The sequence below is a fragment of the Cryptosporidium parvum genome, chromosome 2 (genome assembly GCF_000165345.1).
Source record: "Cryptosporidium parvum Iowa II chromosome 2, whole genome shotgun sequence".
Lineage (NCBI taxonomy): Eukaryota > Apicomplexa > Conoidasida > Eucoccidiorida > Cryptosporidiidae > Cryptosporidium > Cryptosporidium parvum.
In genome coordinates this window covers 136437-158460 of record NC_006981.1, presented here as the reverse complement: position 1 = coordinate 158460, position 22024 = coordinate 136437, and the positions used below count along the sequence as shown (strand labels likewise).

Here is a 22024-nt window from a genome sequence, read left to right as displayed (position 1 = left end):
ATTATTTTTATTTCAACTATGTTTTGCCCTATTATGTAAATTAAAGGAAAACATTATTATTATTACTATTAGTAATTTTGTATTATGAATAATGCACACAAAAGGCGGGAAGCGCTTTTTCAACAAATGAAAATCAGTCAAGGAAATTACTTTAAAGTGAATGTAGAAAATTGTTTTTTTTTCTTAAAGAAGGAAACAGAGGGAAGGGAGAAGGAGGAAAAACAATATTTTGTTTCAGATAGTTTGAATTATTACTGTTTGCTAATTTATATGATTTGTGTATTCGTATTAGTGTTATTTTGAGAATTTTCTTGAACATTTTTACTTATTGTTTCGTTTATTTCAGTATTTTCCCCCATTAATGGTCTCTTTTTTTGTGCAGGAATGGAAGAAATACCAGCCAAGTCATCTTGAATTCTTTGTTGTTTTGATGAATCAGAAGAATTTTCGCATGGAATAGAACCACTTCCTGAAGTATAAGATTGTATCTCCATTGAATTTTGACTTGAGATAGAATTTTGGGATTGACTCAAATGAGGTAGTGTATGTGGTGGAGGTGGAGGTGGAGGTGGAGGTGGAGGTGGTGGTAGCAGAGGTGGCGAATGAAGAGGCTGCAAGGTCATTGCCGAAGTTGTCGTTATTTCACTTGAGCTTTGCCCTGATACTCCTGAAAAGCCTACAATGCTTGGAAAGTTGTTACTTGAAGCCGCTGTGTTATTGTTATTATTATTATTATTAGTAGTAGTAGAAGAATCAACTAAAGAGGAAGATGTAGTTGTAAATGTAGCAATAGTATTATTAGAAGTTGTAAAAATACCAAATGCAGCATTATCTCCAGTAACTCCAGCCGAATTACCTTCAGTACCAACACTTTCGGAAGGATTTATAGAGTTCACTGAGGATGTAGCAGCCAAAGATGACGAACTACCTCCTCCTTCTTCCGTTCCTCCTCCCGCTCCCGTTCCTCCTCCTTCAGACTCGATCCTCAAGATGGAGAGTTTTGCTAACTTCAAAACTGTGTCAACCAAATTTTCTGTTGCCTGTGAAATGCTCTTAATCTCCTGAGCAGTAGGCTTATAATCCAAAGAACTACTGCTATTACCACTACTTGTGCTACTGCTATTATTGTTACTATTGCTACCATCCTGTGAATTACTTGAACTGGAATTTAAACCCATACCGCCCATATGGATTTGTGGTTGAGTTTGAGGCTGACTCTGATTCTGATTTTGAGCCTGAACTTGGGAACTGAGTCTCTTCAAGTCATTCTCCAAACGAGTGCACTTATTCCTTTCCTCTTTCAGTTTCTGATTAGTACTCATATAAACCTTCCTCAACTGTTCCATCTGCTGTTTAGTTAACTGAAGCTCTTCATTACTTACATGTTCTTGTTGTTTCTCTGTCTGTAATTTCTCTATCTCCTGGGCCTTCATTCCCAAAGAATCACGTAACTCCTCATTCTGAGTCTTAAGCTTACTTATCTCTTCCTTCATCTGAGTAATCTCATTTGGATTCATATTTTCATAATTCAACAAAACTCGATTATATTGCTCCTCCCAAGATTTGCTCAATGCTGATTTCTCCTCACAAAGAGATTTTAAACTCTCTACTTGGGCTCCAAGCTTAGAAATCTCACATCTCAAAGGATCACTTTGTCTTGATTCCTGCTCCAATTGCTTCTCCAAATTACTATGTCTCTCTGTTGCTTGTATTAATTCTCGTCTTAATCTATCATTTGATTCTCTTAATGTTACCAACTCCCCAAGACGAATCAAAGTACTCTCATTTGCTTCAGCTTTTGATGCAAATTCAGATGCTCTCTCTAATTCCTCACTTAATCTTTTCTGTAAAACCTCATTCTCCTCACGCAAAGATTTCCTTTCAAATGTTAAACGCTGAATCTCTATCTTTGACTCATCCAATTTTGCATCCAACTCTTCCACAGAACTTGTCAATGTCTGTACTTTTCTCATCAGTAATAAAGAAGCTGTTACTGATGATGAGGATGAAGATGAAGATGTTAAACCTCCTCCTGAACTTCCAAGTACTCCATTCACTGATGATTGTATTGATAATCTTCTCTCATCAGATACTTTATCGTTACCTTCAATAATATCAACACCATCTGTTAATGAAGATGAAACCATTGCCATATCCAACATATTCTCCAAATTACTTGGAAGTTGATTCTCAGTCTTAATCTTATTCATCATATCCCTCAAATTCTGATAATCTGTCTTTGCTATCTCATACTTTTTAATATAAGATTCTAATTGACGTCTCAAATTAACTATATCATTCTGCATCTCCATTACCAAATTTGTATTCTCATCATTTGATTTCTTTGATTTATCTTGTAAATTACTTAATTCCTCCTTTAATTCCATACATTGCTTATTCATATTTTGAAGTCTCTCTATATCCAAACTATGCATCCTTACTATATTTTGGTACTGACCCCTTAAATCTTGTTCCATACGCCTTAATTCATCCGTCTCTTTCTTAAGTATTATATTCTCCTCTGTTACTTGTGATAAATTCTCTCTTAAAACTGCTTCCCTTTTTGCTATCTCTTCATCTATTGATGATATCCTTAAAGTCATTGCTGATATACTCTCATTCAATCTAGTCAGCTCTTTTTGACTCTCCTCTTCCATTTGTTTTGCTTCCTCTCTTCTTGATTCTAACTCCCCTTTCAAATTCTCCTCTATTATCTTCAATTCATCCAAATCTCTTGTCTTTGTCTCTAATTGTTTCTCTACTGATTGTACCAATTCTTTCCAGTAATTTTGTAATTTCTTACTTTCTTCTAATTGTACACGTAATTCAGATACCTCATCATTATCGATACCTGAATGATCTTTAAATCCTTCATCTGAATCATTCAAATCTATTTTATTATCACTGGATGAATGAATACTATTTCTTGTAGAAATTCTTCTTTCTGGATATTCTGAAGAAGATAATGATAAATTAAATAATTCTCCAATTGGTGAAGCTGATATACTCTTTCTACTCTTTTTTTCTTGTATTTCTTCATCCTTCTCAATTTGAGCTAAAAGTCTCTCCAGATTCTCTTTCTCATTCTGTAAATCTTTAAGTTTAGATTCCATACTCTGGTATTTTTCATGCTCTGATCTTAATTGTTGTCTTAATCTTTGAGATTCCTCAAACTCTCTCTGTAAAATAGCATCTTGACTCTTTCTCATACTATTAATTTCAACACATTTACCTTCCAATTCTCCTTGTAATTGACTAATCATATCCCTCTGTAATGCATTATCTTGACTCCTTTGTTTTATTCCTTGCTCAATATCAGATCTCAAATCTAAAATACAAGCATTTAAATTGGATATATTTTGTTTCTGATGCTCATTCTCTCTCTTTAAATCCATAATCTCAGATTCTTTTGTACTAATCCTATCCTTAAGATCTTGTACTTGAAAATCTTTACTATCTTGTTGTCTTCTTAAATCATTGATTTGCATATAAAGTCCATCTCTTTCTTGAAATAACTCATCCAAACGCTTTCTATTCCTTTCTCCCATACTTTCCATATATTCACATTGAGCTTTATAACGTGACAACTCAGACTTACACTGAGCAGAAGATTCTATCTCACTTGTAAGTTTCTCACTCAATGTTTTACACATTTCTGTTACTTCTCCCAATTGTTTAACAAATATATTTGGATTCGTAATTCCATCATATATAATCCCTTTTTCATGATTTATTGGAGTAAAATCATGATCATCTTTGCTTTTTCTATATTGTAAATCATCATTACTAATACTTTCCCTAATTGAATCCTTTTCACGTTTTAAATTAGCATTTTCATCCTCCAATTTAGTTATCAATGCCTGATATTGAGAAACTAATTCATCTCTTTCATGATGAATTCTTTCAAATTGATCCTTATATGAAGCAATATCAGAAGTCAACTTTCTTATCTGTATCTGACTATCCAATTCTATCCCTTCAATCAATCTCGAAACCTGAATCTTTAATTGAGTATTCTGCTCAACTATATCAGAATATATCTTATCGACAATATTTTTATTATATTTCAAATTTTCATCATCAATTTTCTCAAATGATTTAAAGGTATCCGATACCTTATTTTCAAGATCATGTCTCAAATTTGAATATGAATAGAATTCGCTATTTTCATGAATAGGATCAATTTCACTAGTATTAGCAGGATAATTAAGGTTGTTGATTATTTTATTAAAGTTTTGAGTAATTATTTTGCATTGTTCTTCATAGATTTCTCTTTTTTTAGTTTCATGTTGCCATAAAGTTTTTAATTCAGAGACTTCATGGATTAATGTTCGTCTTTCTTGAGTAAGAGATTGTATTTGTTCAATAGCAAAATTATTTTCAGCTTGTAATGACTCATATTTTTCTCTAGTTAATTCAAAATCAGGAACAGTAACTTTTAGATGGTATTGGCATTCCTTCAAATCTGCTTTTAAAGCTTGATTTTGATGTCTTAGATCATCCATACTTTGTTGATAATCTTCTAATTGAGTTAAAAGGTCAATTAGAATTCTTCTTCCCCCAGAATTTCTGGTTACTGTTCCTGTTTCTATTTCTTCTTCTTGAGTAACAAGTTGACTATCAATTCCTGAATGTGACTCACTTAGTATATATTCTTCTCCAAAAATCCCTATAAGGATTTCTAAAGCTTGTTTGTCAGTAAATTGTTTTCTTTCAAGCTTGGTACCTATTCCGGTAGTTGTTTGAGTTTTCTCCCTTAAACCTCCTTCAACGGAACTTCTTAAAGCTTCATCATCCTGATGACGATCTTCCTCAATCATACCAGATCGAAGTTTCTCCATTTCTGACTCTAAATTCTGAGCAGTACTTATACTCATATCTAAAAGACTTTGAATTTGCTGTACTTGTTCTTCTTTAAGCCTTATTGCTTCTTCTTTTATCTTAATTTTCCCTTCATAATGTCCTTTTGCAAAATCTAATTCAGATTTCACTCTTCTAAGTTCATCACAAGTCTTGGAATATTCCATTTCTAATTCATCCCTACTTTTTTGTATTAAAGTAATCTTATGTTCAAAATCTCTACATGAAACCTCTAAACTACTAATCTTCTTTGTTGATTCTAATATAATATTATTCTTAGAAGCATGAAGTTCTTTCATCCTAGACTCCATAATCCCAGCTTCCTCTTGATATTTCTTCAAAGATTCTTGTAAAGTATTCTTTTCTTGTTCTAAAATCTTACTTTCATGTTGACTTCTAGATGAAATAATCTCTGAATCATAAACTCTTTGCTGAAACTCCAATAATTCTTGTTTACTCTTTACTAATAACTCCTGTAATCCATTCAAATTCTCATGTAATCTCTCATTTTCATTTCTCTCATGAACTAATTGCTCTGTTAATATCGATACCTGATTTCTCCTCTCTTCCTGTCCCTCATCTTGTATATTATCCACATAATGTTTCTGTTCTAATTCTTTTATTCTATCTTTCAACTTCTTATTCTCTTCTAATAAGTTGGAAGTATCTAAATTAATGGTTCCATCATCCTTGTTCTCTACCAACAACTCCTTTGCTGAAGAAATTCCTCCCTTTTCCTGTGTTTCTAATTCACCTCCTTGGTCCATAATCCATCAACCAGTATTCCTTTTCTACTACTCCGAACCTATTTTCACCCCAAATTATTCCTTTATTTTATTTTGTTAACTTCCTTTCTTTTTTTTCCCCCTCTTCCTCTTCCTTTTTCTTTTTCCACAAATAATTCATTTTCTTTTGGCGGGCTTTTTCCTGTGATCTTATTCGATACCCTTTAATATTAAATATTTATTAATAGAAAAAAAGAATTAAAGATGTATTTTGTTTGTTTTTTAGTAGATTTAGAGTATTTAATTAACTCAAAATCCAATATACATTTTTTAATTCTGGTTTAAAAATAGATAGACACATTCATTCAATTATATGTTTTCTTTATTAAACTTTAACAAAATTTCGAATAAAATTCTCGACTAATTAAATTTAATTGACTTTTTTTTAAAAAAAAACAAAGTTTTACAATAAAATACTCAAGTATATATTAAAAATCTTAACTATAACTATTTTACCTTATTAACTTTTTTTATTATTGAAATCATTTATTGATTCTTTTTCTGTATAGTTACAGATTCAGAACTAACTCTATTATTATAATTTTGCTTAGAATTAATCTGTTCGCCAACTTTATTATTCATATAAACAATATTTTCTTCATCTCTACTATTATTGCCTTGATCATCATATCGAATATAAAAAGCTATACAATGAATAAATATAAACAAACCCCAAACATATGGACCTATTTCCAAATATGGAATGTAATATGGGACCATTTTAGTTTCCAAATGTAAACATCTTAATACTAAAGAAATAATCATTAAAAGAGAGCCCAATATAGGAGATATTCTTGAAGCAAAAGAAGCATATTCATTTTTTCCCCTACGTATTACACATTCTGATAATAATATACTCTGAACAAATAATTCCAAGTAAATACATATTCTCAAAAAGTCCTTTTCCAACCCCCCACCAACCAAACTCTGACTTAATATCATCCTCACTCCATCAATTAATGATTCATGGCTTATATATATTCCTAATATATATACAAAAAATGTCAAAATACATGCAGTTGTGGCGCCAAAAACATGCACAAGATTACGTGTATTTTTTGAGTCATATATAATTGATTTACAAAAAGAGTAAGTTCCCATAGAACGTGATAAAGAAGCAGAGATTGGAATTACTTGAAAAAAAATATTGGAATTTTTGGAATATTGAGTAGAAATTTCGCTCAAACTTTCTCCAATACAAAAATAAAATAGTCCTAGTACTATATATCTTCTCATACTTTGCATCATATTGAATTGTTTATCTAGATCTGGGAAAAGTTCTAAAGCTATTGTAAGAGGCTCTTTTTTTTGATATTTAATATGAAAAAGTCTTAAAGTTTCACACATATTTTCTATTTGAGTCCTTAAATTTGAAATCATATAAGGTATCATTAAAATCATTCCTCCTATTGGTCCAGCTCTAAATAGTATCAGCATCCATGAATAAGGAGTATCTAACCAACCTTTTTCAAGCTTATTTTTTATTGCTAAAATATATAATACAGAACCCATTAATACATATAATCCTAATCTCTTTTCATATAATGTTGAATTTGAAGTTTTACCAATAACCTCTGTATTTCTATTTTTTTCACTCATTTTTTCTTCTCTTTAATAATATGATTTCTAAGCTTATTATTGATATATACAAATATCCCCTTACACTGGTTATATTTCCTTATTTATAAATATATGTATATATATGTAATATTAATATTCGCCTTTTATCTCTTATTTTTCCTTATTCAGCATCTTTCCTCCCTCCCCTCACAACGATTTCTCGAGCATTTACATTTTTTTTTTTTAACTGTATCCCATTTGCATTCACCCGTCAAATTATTATTATTATTATTTTTACCCCTTAAATAATCTGATTTGTGGACCAAAATCGCCCGCCAAAACATGCAATTCTTTTTCTGGTTGTTTTATTAAATTAATTAATTTATGCTTATTTGGGACCATATTAGTGTTTATTAGGAATAATCTGGAAATAAAATAGCATAAAAATTGTTAAAATTATAATAATATTAGATATAATACATTTTTTCTGGCAAGATAATTATATAAAAATAATTAATCCAAAGGCATCTATTTATTCATATATTGAAAATAAAATAGAAATTTGGATGCAAACTGTAATGAAATTCAAGTAGGAAGAACCTGGGGAAAAACTCAGAAAGGATTAATTAAGATGGTTAAATATGAAAAGAGTACTTTAACAATTATTTTTAATATAATAATCTTTTTATATTTACTTTCAAGCTTTAATATAATAAGATGTAATGGTGAAAAAATGGCTCATTTTGAGCTGAATTCAGTGGAAACAATTTCAAGAAGCCTGAAAAATACCATTTTTGTGGATAATCTTGAAAAAGTTAATTTTCCATTAGCAAATGATGGATTTTCACCAGGTCCAAAAGTTTACATATTAAAAGAACTACTTCAAAATCATAGAGAAGTTAAGAAATTGTATAAAATTCTGAGAAAAATGCTTATAAAGTTTTATATTGAAGAATTTGGAATTATTCTTACTTATCATATGTCTCAAATTGAAGAAATAAAGCTAATGGGAATTGATACAAATGGTTACTTTAGATTGATAAACCATCAACAAAAACCAATAAAGAAGAAACTTCCAAAATTAAGTAAAAAAATGATCAAGAAGAGTCAATTTGCAAAAACAAATACTCTGGAAGACTTTGGATTAATGACCAAAGATTCGGATGCAAAAAATAAACAAGATGAGCATTCCACTTTTATTGAAAATGAAGCATCTCAGATTGAATTCTTGAGCGCTAGACCTATTTCATTTCTCAAAATGAAGAACTCAAATACAAATATTGATGCTTTTGGAAATAAAAGAAGTCTTAAGAAATTGCATATGATTAACTCCAAAGTTAATAAACAAGTTGCTTTTTGTAAATGTAAATCTGATCATAAATTACACTTAAAACTTATTATGATTGCTCAATCCCTTTTATTTGTCATTAATAATGCAATTGATACAAATAGTACTCCTTGGTACTCAATGCCAGACTTTATTGCATTACTTCTAGAGGATATTCTAAGAATTACCAGTATAATGAAATTTATAGGACCAAATTTTAAACAATTTAAAAGCATTAAAGAATATTATAAATATTCCAAAAAGCATATTAAAAAGAGCCAAAAAAAACATTTCTTGAAATTCTTTAGTGATAGAAGGAATAACTATCAAACAAATTTTTTACTTCAAATACTTGGAATTACTATCAGCTTCTTTGGAAATATATTTAATTCTTTTATTGAGGACTTTAGAAATAGTCACTCTGCTTCAGATTTAGCAACCCAGATTGAAATCTCGAACGCAAATGATCTTAAAAAGAAAAATTCCATGATTAAAATCTCAAAACAAGATATTATTTTTATTAGTGAATATATTGAAAGACTCCCAAATAAAAATAACTGTATTATTTACCCAATGATTGAAAATATTTCAATTAGTGCACCAAATCAAAAATCCATATTTTCATTATGTTAGAAGGATATTTTAACTTATTAACAAATATTATAAGTTCAGAATTTCTTTTTTTTTAATAAATTCTACTCAATTTCTCTCCTTCTTTTATCATTTTTTGTTTTGAATTTGTTACTTTCTGAAAAATTACCATAATTTGGTACATATTCATCCTTATCTTCATCAATCTCAACATCATTATCCAACATTATATCATTATTATCTTCTTCAAACTCAATTTTTTCTTTATTTTCTACTTTTAAGTTCTCTTTAATATAATTAAAACAATTTAATAATATAATATTCATATTAGATATTTCATTTCTAAGAGCAATTGTTATTTTTCTGGTTATTTTCCAAAATAATTTCAAAAAATAATTTCTTTTAACCTCAGAAACAAATTCAATGTTATTATTAACCTGCTCACCATATACTCTCAATTTGTACAAACAAAAATATTTGTCACCATAACTTGAGTGAATTGTAAATCTAATTATGTTGCATAAATGATTTGAATTAACCTGAAAAATTTCAAGACCTTGATTATTTTGAGGATAGTGATACATAAAATGACCATATTCGTATTCCTCAATTGAGCTCCCTTTTATACATTTAACAGAAAATTTTCTTGGGACAGTTTCTCCATTATCATATTGTAAGGGAAATAAAATATGATCTATTCCCACTGATGTTACATTAATTAAAACAGATAATTGTATATCAATATTAGTACCAACTTCAGCAAGTAAACAATTTCCAATAGTTTTTTCTTGATTTGATTTGATAAGTTGATTGGGCTCAAAACACTCAGAATTATAGATGGGAACTTTTAATGTTGTTGTTCTATGGTTTTTTTGAATCAAAAACTTAAAAAGCTGATCTTGAAAGTATCTCAAACTCTTAATGATTATTGAATTACTATTATTATTATTATCTTTATTTGCCTCACAGAATTTATTACTTTTAGGATTTAATACTTTTCCTCCCATACTAGATTGTGCCCAGTCAACTTGATTATAACCTTGCATTTCCAATTTTGTCCCAAGTATTTTTTTAAGGTAAACTCCAATTTCTGAGCTTTGACCTTGTAAAGCTTCAAGCTGAGAATTTCCTATTGTATTTTCTGAATTAAAAGTTGATAATTCTTCATTTCTTTTATTCATTGACCAAATCAAACTCCTTAAAACATCTTGTGCCTCGTCAATTAACTTAACTTCTTCCGAAATATTTTCTAAATCATTTCTCAATTTCAAATAAAATCTCTCGTGCTCTGTTAGATTTCTAATAATTAATTGTATTTGGCTTTCAATCTCTGGATGATTATTTTTATAAATAATTTGATTCTTCTCTTTCGTTAAAATATCATTCAGCGAACGATTAAAATTTTTGAATATTGTTGAACTTTCGTTTTTAACAGATTTAATTTCTTTTAAAAGCTTTGTATTTAATTCAATGATTTCATTTTCAAGGATGAATGTCTTGTTATTTATTAATTCACGAAAATCACGTTCTAAATTACTTCTATTCATTTTTGAAAACTCATTAATTTCTGCTAAAATTGCAATTTTTTTATTTAATCCAATAACTTGATCTTCAATCTCTTCAAATTTTTCCTGGAATTCAACAAAACTTACTGTCTCATCATAATAATCTGCAGAAAATAAACCATTACTTTCTTTTTGTTTAATTAAATTTACAAGCTTTTCCTTTTTTATTAATTGATCAAATAATTGAGTAGAAATCATCTTACTTTCTCCATATTGTCCAAAATGATTAATTGAGTTCCAAATAATAAATAGAAAAGTACCTATTATTAAGAATAAACTGAGTGTTTTAATAATTTTAAAAATATAATTCAATATTTTCCCTAATTTGCGATATATCCATATTCTTAAACTGGCTTTTTTTCTTGATTCCGTATCTTTTCTAGTATTAATTAAAACATTTCCTCTTATTTCATTCTCAATTTTTGACTTCTCATTATAGGGGTAATAATCGATTTGCATTTTTTTCATATTTGACAATTTCCTATTTCCAAACATAAAACTTCTATCATTTTCATTTCTATAAATTCCATCTGTTTTCCAAATCTCAAAGTTTGCCTTCTCATGATAATTTTTTTCCTTCTCAACCAGGATTCTTTTTTTATTATTTTTATTCTTCATACATACATAAATACGTTTTCATAAGTATTGTAAGTTTCTTTTTAATTCATTACTCAAACAAAACTTTCCGTTAAATTTAATATTAATTATTTAATAGGTTTTAATTTATTTAGGATTTTCTTATTTTATAGGTTTAACCATCTTTGAGTCATTTTTTCCCCGAAATATATTCATAGAAAAATTAACAATTTATTCATTTTTATAATTATTTCAAAATCTCAATAGTTTACTTCCAATTAACAAAATAATAATTTAACGATTTATTCTTTATTAAATTCTAGAAATCACACTTTTGATACTGCATGACTTTTACAACTGTCATACTTGCATAAATTGCATGTAATTTAACCCACATAAGTAGGCGCCAACAACACGTAATTGGTTTTTTAATTAATATCAATAAAAGAGTAAAAACAAATAGGGTAAAAAAAAGACAATGATTTGTAAATCAAATTCATTAATTCAAAATTACAAAATTGCAATGAGAAAGATGCAAAAGAAAATTAACAAATTACGTTACTTCTATACATATATGCAATAATTAGGCATATTGAATTTACGTTGATGAATATATTTTACTAATCAAGCCCTTGGCTATAATTTTTTCTCCTATTTATTAATTTTTCTACGTGCATTTTTCCCCTCTTTCATAATTTTTTTTCTATATCCCACTTATGTGGACAAACAAATTATCACATATTTTTAGGAAAAAAAAGATGGATTCAAAATTCTTGAAATGAAGATTCAAATACTGCTTGAATTTAGATAATTGTATTCGAATATATTTGATTCAATTAATTAAAAAAAAGCCTTGATATCAAAAATTAAGTGTTATAAAATTTCACAAAAAAGACACAGTGCACACGCATCAAATTGGGGAAAAATTGTGCATGCGGATAATGATGAGGAATATTGAAAAATAAGAAAATGAGAAAGAATTTTCATCTTAATAGATTTAACTGTTAAAAATCAATTAAAGAGATCGTAAAAAAAAAACACGAATATTTAACAGTATTCAAAAAAAGAAAACGAGACATATGTTAAATTTTTAAAGTTGTGAGGACAAAACGTTAATGTATGTAAAATGGGGTACATGGAGACTTGATCCATTTGTAATGACGTAATGTCGTCAATAATGTATGTAGATGTGCTTGCATACAGATTTGATTTTTGTAATGAGGAACAAGGTTTATAAATAGTGTGAGGCTTAATCAAAAGGTGGAAGCAAGCATATTATAAGGAAAAAAGACATTTTTATTATTTTGAAAAGGTAAAAAAGGTAGGTTTTTTTTTTTTTTAAATAATAAAATTAGGAATTAAGTATAAATATCGAATTTAAAGAATTCCACTATTGGGTTATTGAATAGCCAAATATTAATTAAAAATTGTGAGTAAGAAACACATTACCGAAAAAGAAAAATTATAGTCTTATATAAAACAATATTACAAAAAGTGAAAGCAACTGTTTATATTTTAATAAAAGGATGAGAGCATTACTTCTAGTTTTTGGAATCGTTTTGTGTATATTTGTTAGTTCAAATAGAGTTAATGGAGAATTATATTTTGCATCATTATCAAATTATGGATGTTCTGGAAACCAAAAAAAGGTAGCTTCTGTTTTAAAAGCCCAAGCAGAGAAGACTCCATTCTCATTATTGGTTAGTCCTGGAGATAACTTTCCTGGTGGAATTGATTTCAAACATTGTTTTGAGAATATTTACTCAGAAAAATCTCTCCAGATTCCATTGTTCGCAGCAATGGGTCAAGCTGATTGGGATAATGGGAATGCTAACTTGCTATTGAAGAGAAATAATGTAACTTATGATAGCAATAATGATATTTTCCCAAGATTTAGTTTCCCAAATTACTTTTATCATTATGTTTCACACTATACTGATACTTCAAATGTGTTATCTAGAAGAGATGGTACTGTTTTATTTGTATTCATTGATACTTTTATTCTTTCCAGCTCTTTCCCAGACCACAAAGTTTCTGAACAAGCCTTCCAAAATTTGAATGCAACTTTACACTATGGTCATAAACATCATGATTTCACTGTTGTAGTTGGAAACAAATACTTGGCTTCTTCATATTCAATCGATTCTTCGTTAAAGAAGGTTCAACAACTTATTTTGGATACTCATGTTGAGCTTGTAATTAGTGGTCAAAATAGGGGTACATACAACTCAACTATTGAAGGTACTACTTTCTTGAACTGTGATTCTTATTGCTCATTTAAGGTTGATGGTAGCAAGATGGTTCCATATATCATTCAAAATGGTAATCAAGTTGAATTATCACCAATTAATACTCAATTACCATCTCCATCTTTATCATTCCAAGGTATTGCTGGCGATGAATTACCTGCTTTAGAGATGATTGAATTAACATTCAAGAAGGGAGCTAAACATTTATCACGCGAAGCTTTCCTTAAGATCGTTGGAACTGTAGGATTAATGATCTTAGCAACTTGTATAGGTTCATTGATTATTAACAAAAAGTAAAAAGAAGAATAAGTGATAATCTCGAGTCAGAATTTAATCTTTCATTAAGACTAGTTTTTTTTTTTGAGTGGGGCGAGAGAGAGGAGAGTTTATGTTGAGGCATAATAATATAATCAATATTGATAATAGAAAATGAACTATATAGTATAAATGATATTCAGACATAAATTAGATCAGGGAAAAGTGCCATAAGTTGAAGAATGCTAATATTATTAGTTTTTAAGAAGAATAATTAATACATTAAGTTGCTAATGGCTATTGTTACAAGCAAATGAATTAAATGATGAAGAATGGTAATCATTTTAAAGTACTAAGCACTTACTCTTCTTATTTTGGATATTACTTTCTTGGAGTTATTCATTTTGGGATATGTAGATTTATAAATAGTATATTAAATACTTCATGTAGAAGGGGTGAATAATGCACAGTAGATTGTAGTGATAATATAAGAGAGTTAATTATTTTTATCTACAATTTTAGTTTTTTTTCTCTATTTATTTACAACTTGCATGCATATTACGTGTGCATTTTTCCCCCACACAAAATAGTGAGTAAAGTGATTGAAGGGTTGAAGTAGCTTGTGGTGGATAACACATGTACAAGTTTGAAAAGTACTAGAAAACACTTAGGTTGACAATGTTGATTTTTATTTCAAAAAAACTATAACAATGATTATATTTTTTACTAAAAAAAAGATACTAAAGAATAGTTACAAAATTAATTTGGAGGCAATGAATAACTTTTAAAATAAAAAACAAGGCGGGAAGTATTGCATGGAAATGATTTTGGCGCCAATTAGTCATTGCTTGTAGAATATAAAAAAAACGATGAAAGGAAAAGAAATAGCTAAGGTAGTCAAGTTAAATTATATACTTATGTATTTGCAAATATGATCTATAAATTAGAGAAATGGAGTACCGGAGATAACAGGCTCAATGTTATCGAGATCTGAAATTCCGACTTTGTACATAGTTCCGCCATGATAAACTTGTTTCTTAATAATAGAAGAAAATTTATATCCCCAGAAGACATTATTAAGTCTCCAGGTCTTCCTGACCTCCAAATTCTTTGATGTTCTGTTATCAGAGAAGCGTAGCAATATCATGAGTTCAATGAGATGCCCTTGATTTCTAAGATGATTAATAGTAAAGTTTTTAAGAGGGGAGTCAGGCTGGTTTGAGTATATCGAAACAGTGATAGGAGTTTCCATAAATTCTAGAGGAACATCAAGTTTGTATGATGAAATTTCTGTGATATATGGGCCGTTGTCACCGTGGATAAGAATGAAAATTTTAAGATCAGGCGAAAAAAATGGTTCTTGAGAGATATTAAAAAGTCTGAATGAAATAATGAATGGACAATTCTCACAGGTGGTTTCAGCTGCCTTAGTAAAGGCATATGAAGTGATAGGTGGTAAGTTTGATTGATTAGGTACTTCAAGTACTTCTTCAGGAGTTATACTTTTAAATCCAATTCCACAAAGTTCTTTGGAGAAACAAATTGACCATTTTCTAGAAGTTGATTCTGAAAATTTTGTAAAGAATATTCCAACAGTAACTGAATTCAAGATGCAACCACTAATAACCGTAATTGAAGTAAAGTAGTTGGTAATTAAGCAACATGGTGATCTTGGGGAACCGTAGCCAATACTAAACATAGTTTCAACAGCAAAGAAAAAATATTCTATATTCCCAAATTTATCGCTCCCAATACAATTAGCAGCATCACCAAATGTAATAATAAAATGTATTATTGCTAGGATAATTGCAAGTAGAATATATACGAGAAATATAAATAAAATAAGACTTCCCCAACTCATTGAAAGCATAACATGGAATCTGTCGTGTAAACAAAATTCAAAGAATTGGCTGAGTCTATCCCAGTGATGCATTATATTTAAGGTTCCATTTTCCATTAGTATATTCGGAGGATTTCTGTTGCTATATGAAATGAAGTCGGATGCTTTTGTTTCAATTCGGTCACTTAAATCAGGGCTCTCATAGCTTTGATTACTACTAGTATCACTTATTTGATTTTTTTTACTATTGTAATACATTTGATCCTGAGTGTATGTTTTTAATAAAGGCTTGGAAAGTTCAATGTTCATTATTATTTGTCGGAATATATACCAAAATAATCAAATTTAGTTGATTTTTTCTTTAAAAAAATTGGGAAGTGGAGTACTTCAAACTCATTCGAATACGGCTGAATGACCATCTCTTCCTTTTTTTCTAAAATTTTGTTTTCTTACCCAATTCTTTTTTCGATTCCATTTTTAGTTAACTTTATAAATTTAACATTAATAGAATCTCAAAATGTGCCGCCAAAACTGTGGGGCCTGCATTTTTATCGTCATTATTTCCTATTTCGATTAATGGGATATTTCGAAATTTTAATGTTTTGCAATTTGGCGGTAAATTCAGGGTAAGTGTAGCGGGAAAGTGAATAGTGGGGGTATTTGAATAAAAAAAATTTAAATAAGGTAACTTAATAACTATATAGTATATTCATATAAAGAAATAATTAATTAATTGAAGAGGTACCGCAAGACTCACTCAATTTTTGAGTGTATTGACAAAAATAAAAAAACATAGAGTTATAAGAGGGGAAAAGATATTTTACCATATCTGGATAAAGCTCAATAAATTGGGGAAAAAAAAGAAAAATTAAAAGAAAGTAAAACTAATATTTTATTCTTTGGAATTTTAAGAACGTTTAGATTTTATTGAATTAGAGATGGTAAGTCATTTGAATATTTATCTTTATATCTTTTCGAGTATATTAGCTGGGATTATTTCCATATAGGAGAGATTCTATTTTCAAAGGAGGTTCTCTTCGTTTATTAAACTCGAAATGATAAACTTATTTAGAGTTCATATTTAAATTAATCATCTTATTCTTTTAGACAAAGAATTCAACGCAATCAACAGGAAGCTCATCCAATATGGGAGCAGCAGGAAAAGGTTCTATTGCAAGATCAAGTACAATGAGGTAAGCTAAGAAATAATAGGATGTGAGAATCTTTATTCACTTTTTTCTTTCTATAAATTAGACAACGCCGTGCATTGGCATCTTCTGTAACTAGCAGCAGAGAGAACCTCGCTCAAAATTTGATGAGTTACTACGTTGATGATACACCAGGACTCAAGCTTGGGCCAATGACTGTTCTCGTAATGACTTTGGCATACATGTCAATAGTTATTGTACTTCATATTCTCGGAAAGTTTAAGGAAAAGATCATGGGATAAGCGTAATGAATCAGAGGTAGGGAATAATCAGCCGGTTTAGCTTGTAATTCACCGAGCGTAAACACTTACTTTAAATTAGTAACGGATATGTATATTTCCACATGTCGAAGATCTTTTCTTCTTTGCTTAATTTAAGTGAATTATGATTGGATTTTTCAACTTTGATGGAAGGTATTATTCAAAAGAAGCTACAACCACAAGTTAGTAATAGATAAAAGTTACAGCTTTTAAATAGTTCCTCTCTTAATAAATTGATTATACTTGTTTTAAATATTACGTTTTCGTTTAATTAAAAAGCCTATCATTCACAATTCCTATGTATTAGCCACGATAGCGAAAAACTAAACATTTGTATTACATCTTACATTTGATCAAAGTTGACATCTCTTGATGATAGAGTTATTGAAACAAATTTTACTATCAAAGGGTCGATGAAAAAATTCACAAAAATATATCTAAGAAAAAAGAAAGGAGTGCTCTATTGATTTATTTTGACTGAGTTGTATTACATTCAAATGTGGGTTGGGACCTTGAGTGATTTAAAAAAAAAAAAAAAAATCATCTCTCCCAATATATCTTTTTTTTAGTGCTCACATTCTTCCTTATTAACTTAATTTATACACTTAATGCCATGTTACTGTGGTTAACCACTTGAAGATCAAAATGCGCGCCCACAGTCGGGCGCCAAATGTATTTATTTGCATGCAAATTAATTTTAAATTAATACACGAATACTAAACAGAACAAGTAGTAAATACGATTAAATTTCAAGTATTAATATATTTAAGGGATTGGGGGAAACCAATTATAGATTTTTAATTAACAAGGAAAAAAGATAAACTTTTATCAGTTAAGAATGGCTTGCACTAAGAAAGGAAGTTCTTCAGTAAAAGCTTGTGGATCAAAGGTAAGTCAATAGAAAGGCAAATAATGAGACTTTGATGATTTGGTTACAAAGAAGAAGGGATGGAGTGGAGGGAGATGAAGGGAATAAATTGCGAATATCTATGACATACAGGTGTGGGGTTGATGCTTCTAGAAAATTTTGACATCAAATTATATCATGATGGTATGAGTGATAATTCTTCAGATTTAATTGACTTTTAAAGCTAATTATAGCCTACAAAAAAATGAGGGGAGGAAAAGATAAGCTGAATAAAGAAATTTGAGAAAGTCTCTGAATTATTGCCTTTATAAATTTATTCAATAATTAAATAACAAATTAACTAAAATATTTATTTTTAATAATACGAAATTAAACGATTTTATACAATATTATTTATGATTTTTTGATTTTAGATGAGTGGTTGCTCAACAGATTCAAAGAAGTCTATCTGCAAAACTGCTTCCAAGAGCTGTAATTCAAAGTCTAGTAAGATTTCAGTAAAGAAGGAAACCCCAAAATCAACTTCTTTATCATCTTCAAAGTCTCGCAAAAGCTCGTTGTCAAAATCATCAATAGCAACGACTAAGGCTTCAAATTCGCATCCTATTAAAAAAGAGCAGGGAACCGTAAAACCTGTAGTTAAGAAGACAATTAGCAAGACAAGCAAAAAGGGAGGAGAAATTCTGAATCACAAGATAATTAAATCAAAGGGATCAGAAGCCAAAGCTATCAGTGAAATAGTTAAGAAGGGTGTCTCATCAAGTACTAAGAAGGTCACAAAGAGTGAAGTTGCAAAAAACAAGATTTTGGACAATATTGTTAAGGAAATATCAACCGGAAATAAAAAAAAGAAACCAGAGAGTAATTTAAAGGAAAACAAGATATCGAAGGCTAATAGTAAGGAAAAGAAGTCAGCTTCCACTGAAAAGGCAACAAAGCCCAAGTCAAAGACTTCATCATCATCTTCTAAACTAAAAAAACTACCAGCTTCAGCAACTTCCTTAACAGCAAGAAAGAATTCAATGAAAGTTGATGCAAAGAATGGAGGTGATTCAAGCTTAAGAACTCCTACAAGAACTTCAAGACTTTCTTACTCATCAACACCAATTTCATCATTAATGGCTGCAAATGATGCTGAATCAGATCATGGAACCACTAACGGAGGAGCGATTGGCGATTTAATTAGGACTCCAGTGCATTTGGTTTCTTCAGCTCTCAGGAGGATGACAAAGATCTTCAAGAATTAACTTTACGATGAGATTATTAAATATTGTGTGTATATTTCGAGTTTTGGTTGAATTTGAAACCAGTCATAGTTTTAGTCTTCTAATGGCCTATAATTGTAATTAAAGAGCGAAAGATGAAAGGATTGTTTTTGAATTTCTGGCTTTTATACTCCACGCAATAACAATTACCAAGGGATGATTCTTTAAATTCGTCAATTATTTGGCGGTAAAAACATGCAAATTAGCGATATATTAATTAGTAAAATTTTAATAAACATATAAAATTTGTTTTCTTTTTGTGAATAAATTGATTGATAATTGGTAGAACATAAGTACATCTTAGGTTTTTCTTTTTTTTTTAGGAATAATTTGAATATTGCGGAATTGAGTGATTTCTCTGAGCAGAGTTTGGAGAATTTGAACATGCGAGATTTTTTTACATTTGTGAGTTCAAAGATAGTCATTGTTAGTTAAAGAAGGCTCTGAATAACTATAGAATTCGTAGAAGTGCATAGAGTTACGAGGGACAGTTCTCTTTTTTTTCTTCAAATAATAGAGGAATGAGTTCATGTTAAGCTTGGAGAGAGAAAAAAAGTGTTAAATAAAAAATGAATATTAGAATAGTGAGCATACACGTTTACAATAGACAAAATTTCTAATAAGTGCCATTGAATCTAATCTTAGCTATCGGAGACAAAATATATTGTATAAGTATAGTTGTATGAAAGGCCACAAGATTTGTAAAAGTAAACTAAATAAGAACCCAATAATTTACAATATAATGTAATTCACACATAACCACACAAAGTAAATCAAACAAATATTCACATTTTCATCAACAATTTGGTAAAAATAACTTTTGCCAAGCAGTTAATTAATTGGGGCAGGTTTGGCGCCGTCTCTCAGGCCGGTATTTGAGTTTGGGCGGTAAGGGGCTTTTAAAAGTGCAAGAAAAAGTCTTGAAGGAAGTGAAGAGGGAAAAAGAGAAGATTGTACATAAATAAATATTTATATATATATATTTTATAAAAAAACATAAATAAAGGAGTCAAGTAAAACATATATATATAATATGTTGGCAAAACCATCTCAGGATCAATCAATTCACGGAGAGCGACAACATGGGAGTGATGTGAGGTCTAATAATTTGACAGCAGTAATGTCGATAGCAAATATATTAAAGTCGTCATTGGGACCCCAAGGGTTGGATAAGATGCTTGTTGATGAGGTGGGCGAAGTAATAGTAACTAATGATGGTGCTACAATTTTAAGCCAATTGGAAGTAAAGCACCCAGCTGGGCGAGTACTAGTAGATTTGAGTGAGCTACAGGACAAGGAAGTGGGGGATGGCACAACATCTGTAGTTTTATTAGCTGCTGAGTTACTAAGGAGAGGTACATCTTTAGTTAGCAATGGGTCTCATCCTTCAAATGTAATTTCTGGTTATAAGTTGGCTCTAAAGGAGTGTGTGAGATATATTTCTGGGTCTTTATCTATTAATGAGACAATTAGTGAGGAATGCTGCCTTAATGTTGCTAAAACTGTGCTATCATCAAAGCTAGCAGGAGCAGACTCAGAGTTTTTTGGGAAGTTGGTAGTAGATTCAATAATGACAGTAAAGGCTACAGACCCCTTAACAGGAGCTGTCAAGTATCCAGTAAAATCTTTGAACATATTAAAAACTCATGGTAAAGGTTTATCAGAGTCATTTTTGGTTGAGGGTTATGCTCTCTCCCATACAGGTAGAGCTTGCCAGGGAATGCCAACGTCTGTAAAAAATGTCAAAATTGCATGTATAGACTTTCCTTTAAAACAATACAGAATGCAAATGGGTATTCGTGTTGAATTGGAAGATCCAAAAGAACTTGCAAGGATTAGACTGGAAGAGAAGGAAGTAATTCACAAACGTATTGAAAAGATTTTGGCTACAGGTTGTAATGTAGTTTTGACTTCAGGGGGTATTGATGATCAATGCATGAAATATTTTGTCTCAGCTGGTTGTATTGCAGTTAGAAGGGTAGAGAAGGTTGATTTAAGAAGAATTGCCAAGGCAACAGGAGCGACAATCTGCCTTACAATGGCACAATTAGAGGATTCAGAGGAATCATTTGACCCGGCTTATCTTGGAGAATGCCAAGAAGTAAGAGAAGAACGTATTGGAGACACTGATTATATGATGTTCCTTGGTTGCAAGACTCATAGAGCAGCCTCAATTGTATTAAGAGGAGCAAATGAGGTTCTATTAGATGAGCTTGAGCGCTCTCTAAATGATGCTTTGTGTTCCGTATCTAAGCTTTTAGAGTCAAATGGATATGTTGCAGGAGGAGGAGCAGTGGAGGCTGCTTTGAGTATTTACTTAGAAGACTTTGCTCGCACTCTTGGGTCTAGAGAACAGCTTGCAATTGCGGAATTTGCTGAGGCACTTTTGGTTATTCCTAAAACTTTGGCAATTAATTCCGCTAAAGATGCAACAGACTTGGTTGCTAGACTTAGAGCATACCATGCAAGCGCCCAACAAGGACAACTCAATAACTATGCTACTAAACCAACTTCTTCAGATTTAACAGTAAAATCTCAAGATCAAGATAAATACAAATTTTTTGGGCTTGATTTAATTAATGGAACAGTAAGAGATAATGTCCAAGCAGGAGTTTTGGAACCAACTATCAGCAAACTTAAGTCTTTAAGATTTGCAACAGAAGCTGCAATCACGCTTCTCCGTATTGATGACTACATTAAAGTAAAACCCGTAGAGAACCAACAAGGAAACGAGTAAACAACTTTCATCATTTGAAGTTTAATTCCTTTTCATTCTTTGATATCAACCAAGTAAATTAGGATTCAAGAGGGAAGA

At 30.1% G+C, this 22024-nt stretch overlaps 9 protein-coding genes across 9 annotated transcripts; 5 read left to right on the top strand and 4 right to left on the bottom strand.

Moving 5' to 3' along the window:
* Window positions 1-266: 266 nt before the first annotated feature.
* Window positions 267-5627, bottom strand: cgd2_680 (hypothetical protein; the record flags this gene model as incomplete). Its single annotated transcript, XM_001388153.1, has 1 exon — window positions 267-5627. The coding sequence occupies one exon, from the start codon at window positions 5625-5627 to the stop codon at window positions 267-269; it is 5361 nt and encodes a 1786-aa protein (XP_001388190.1).
* A 504-nt stretch (window positions 5628-6131) lies between these two features.
* Window positions 6132-7244, bottom strand: cgd2_670 (hypothetical protein, 6 transmembrane domains; the record flags this gene model as incomplete). Its single annotated transcript, XM_626303.1, has 1 exon — window positions 6132-7244. One exon carries the CDS (start codon window positions 7242-7244, stop codon window positions 6132-6134), a length of 1113 nt encoding a protein of 370 aa, XP_626303.1.
* Window positions 7245-7836: 592 nt separating this feature from the next.
* On the top strand, window positions 7837-9165 carry cgd2_660 (hypothetical protein, signal peptide; the record flags this gene model as incomplete). Its single annotated transcript, XM_626302.1, has 1 exon — window positions 7837-9165. One exon carries the CDS (start codon window positions 7837-7839, stop codon window positions 9163-9165), a length of 1329 nt encoding a protein of 442 aa, XP_626302.1.
* Window positions 9166-9227: 62 nt separating this feature from the next.
* On the bottom strand, window positions 9228-11306 carry cgd2_650 (hypothetical protein with transmembrane domain within N-terminus; the record flags this gene model as incomplete). The annotated part of the gene is made up of 1 exon (XM_626301.1): window positions 9228-11306. One exon carries the CDS (start codon window positions 11304-11306, stop codon window positions 9228-9230), a length of 2079 nt encoding a protein of 692 aa, XP_626301.1.
* Window positions 11307-12790: 1484 nt separating this feature from the next.
* On the top strand, window positions 12791-13810 carry cgd2_640 (possible conserved acid phosphatase; the record flags this gene model as incomplete). The annotated part of the gene is made up of 1 exon (XM_626300.1): window positions 12791-13810. One exon carries the CDS (start codon window positions 12791-12793, stop codon window positions 13808-13810), a length of 1020 nt encoding a protein of 339 aa, XP_626300.1.
* Window positions 13811-14711: 901 nt separating this feature from the next.
* On the bottom strand, window positions 14712-15917 carry cgd2_630 (conserved hypothetical protein; the record flags this gene model as incomplete). Its single annotated transcript, XM_626299.1, has 1 exon — window positions 14712-15917. One exon carries the CDS (start codon window positions 15915-15917, stop codon window positions 14712-14714), a length of 1206 nt encoding a protein of 401 aa, XP_626299.1.
* Window positions 15918-16857: 940 nt separating this feature from the next.
* cgd2_620 (conserved hypothetical protein) lies at window positions 16858-17058 on the top strand (the record flags this gene model as incomplete). The annotated part of the gene is made up of 1 exon (XM_626298.1): window positions 16858-17058. A coding segment is annotated over one exon (201 nt), but the record flags the coding sequence as incomplete, so codon positions are not given.
* Window positions 17059-18357: 1299 nt separating this feature from the next.
* cgd2_610 (hypothetical protein) lies at window positions 18358-19191 on the top strand (the record flags this gene model as incomplete). Its single annotated transcript, XM_626297.1, has 1 exon — window positions 18358-19191. The coding sequence occupies one exon, from the start codon at window positions 18358-18360 to the stop codon at window positions 19189-19191; it is 834 nt and encodes a 277-aa protein (XP_626297.1).
* Window positions 19192-20242: 1051 nt separating this feature from the next.
* cgd2_600 (t-complex protein 1, alpha subunit) lies at window positions 20243-21946 on the top strand (the record flags this gene model as incomplete). The annotated part of the gene is made up of 1 exon (XM_626296.1): window positions 20243-21946. One exon carries the CDS (start codon window positions 20243-20245, stop codon window positions 21944-21946), a length of 1704 nt encoding a protein of 567 aa, XP_626296.1.
* Between the last annotated feature and the right edge of the window lie 78 nt (window positions 21947-22024).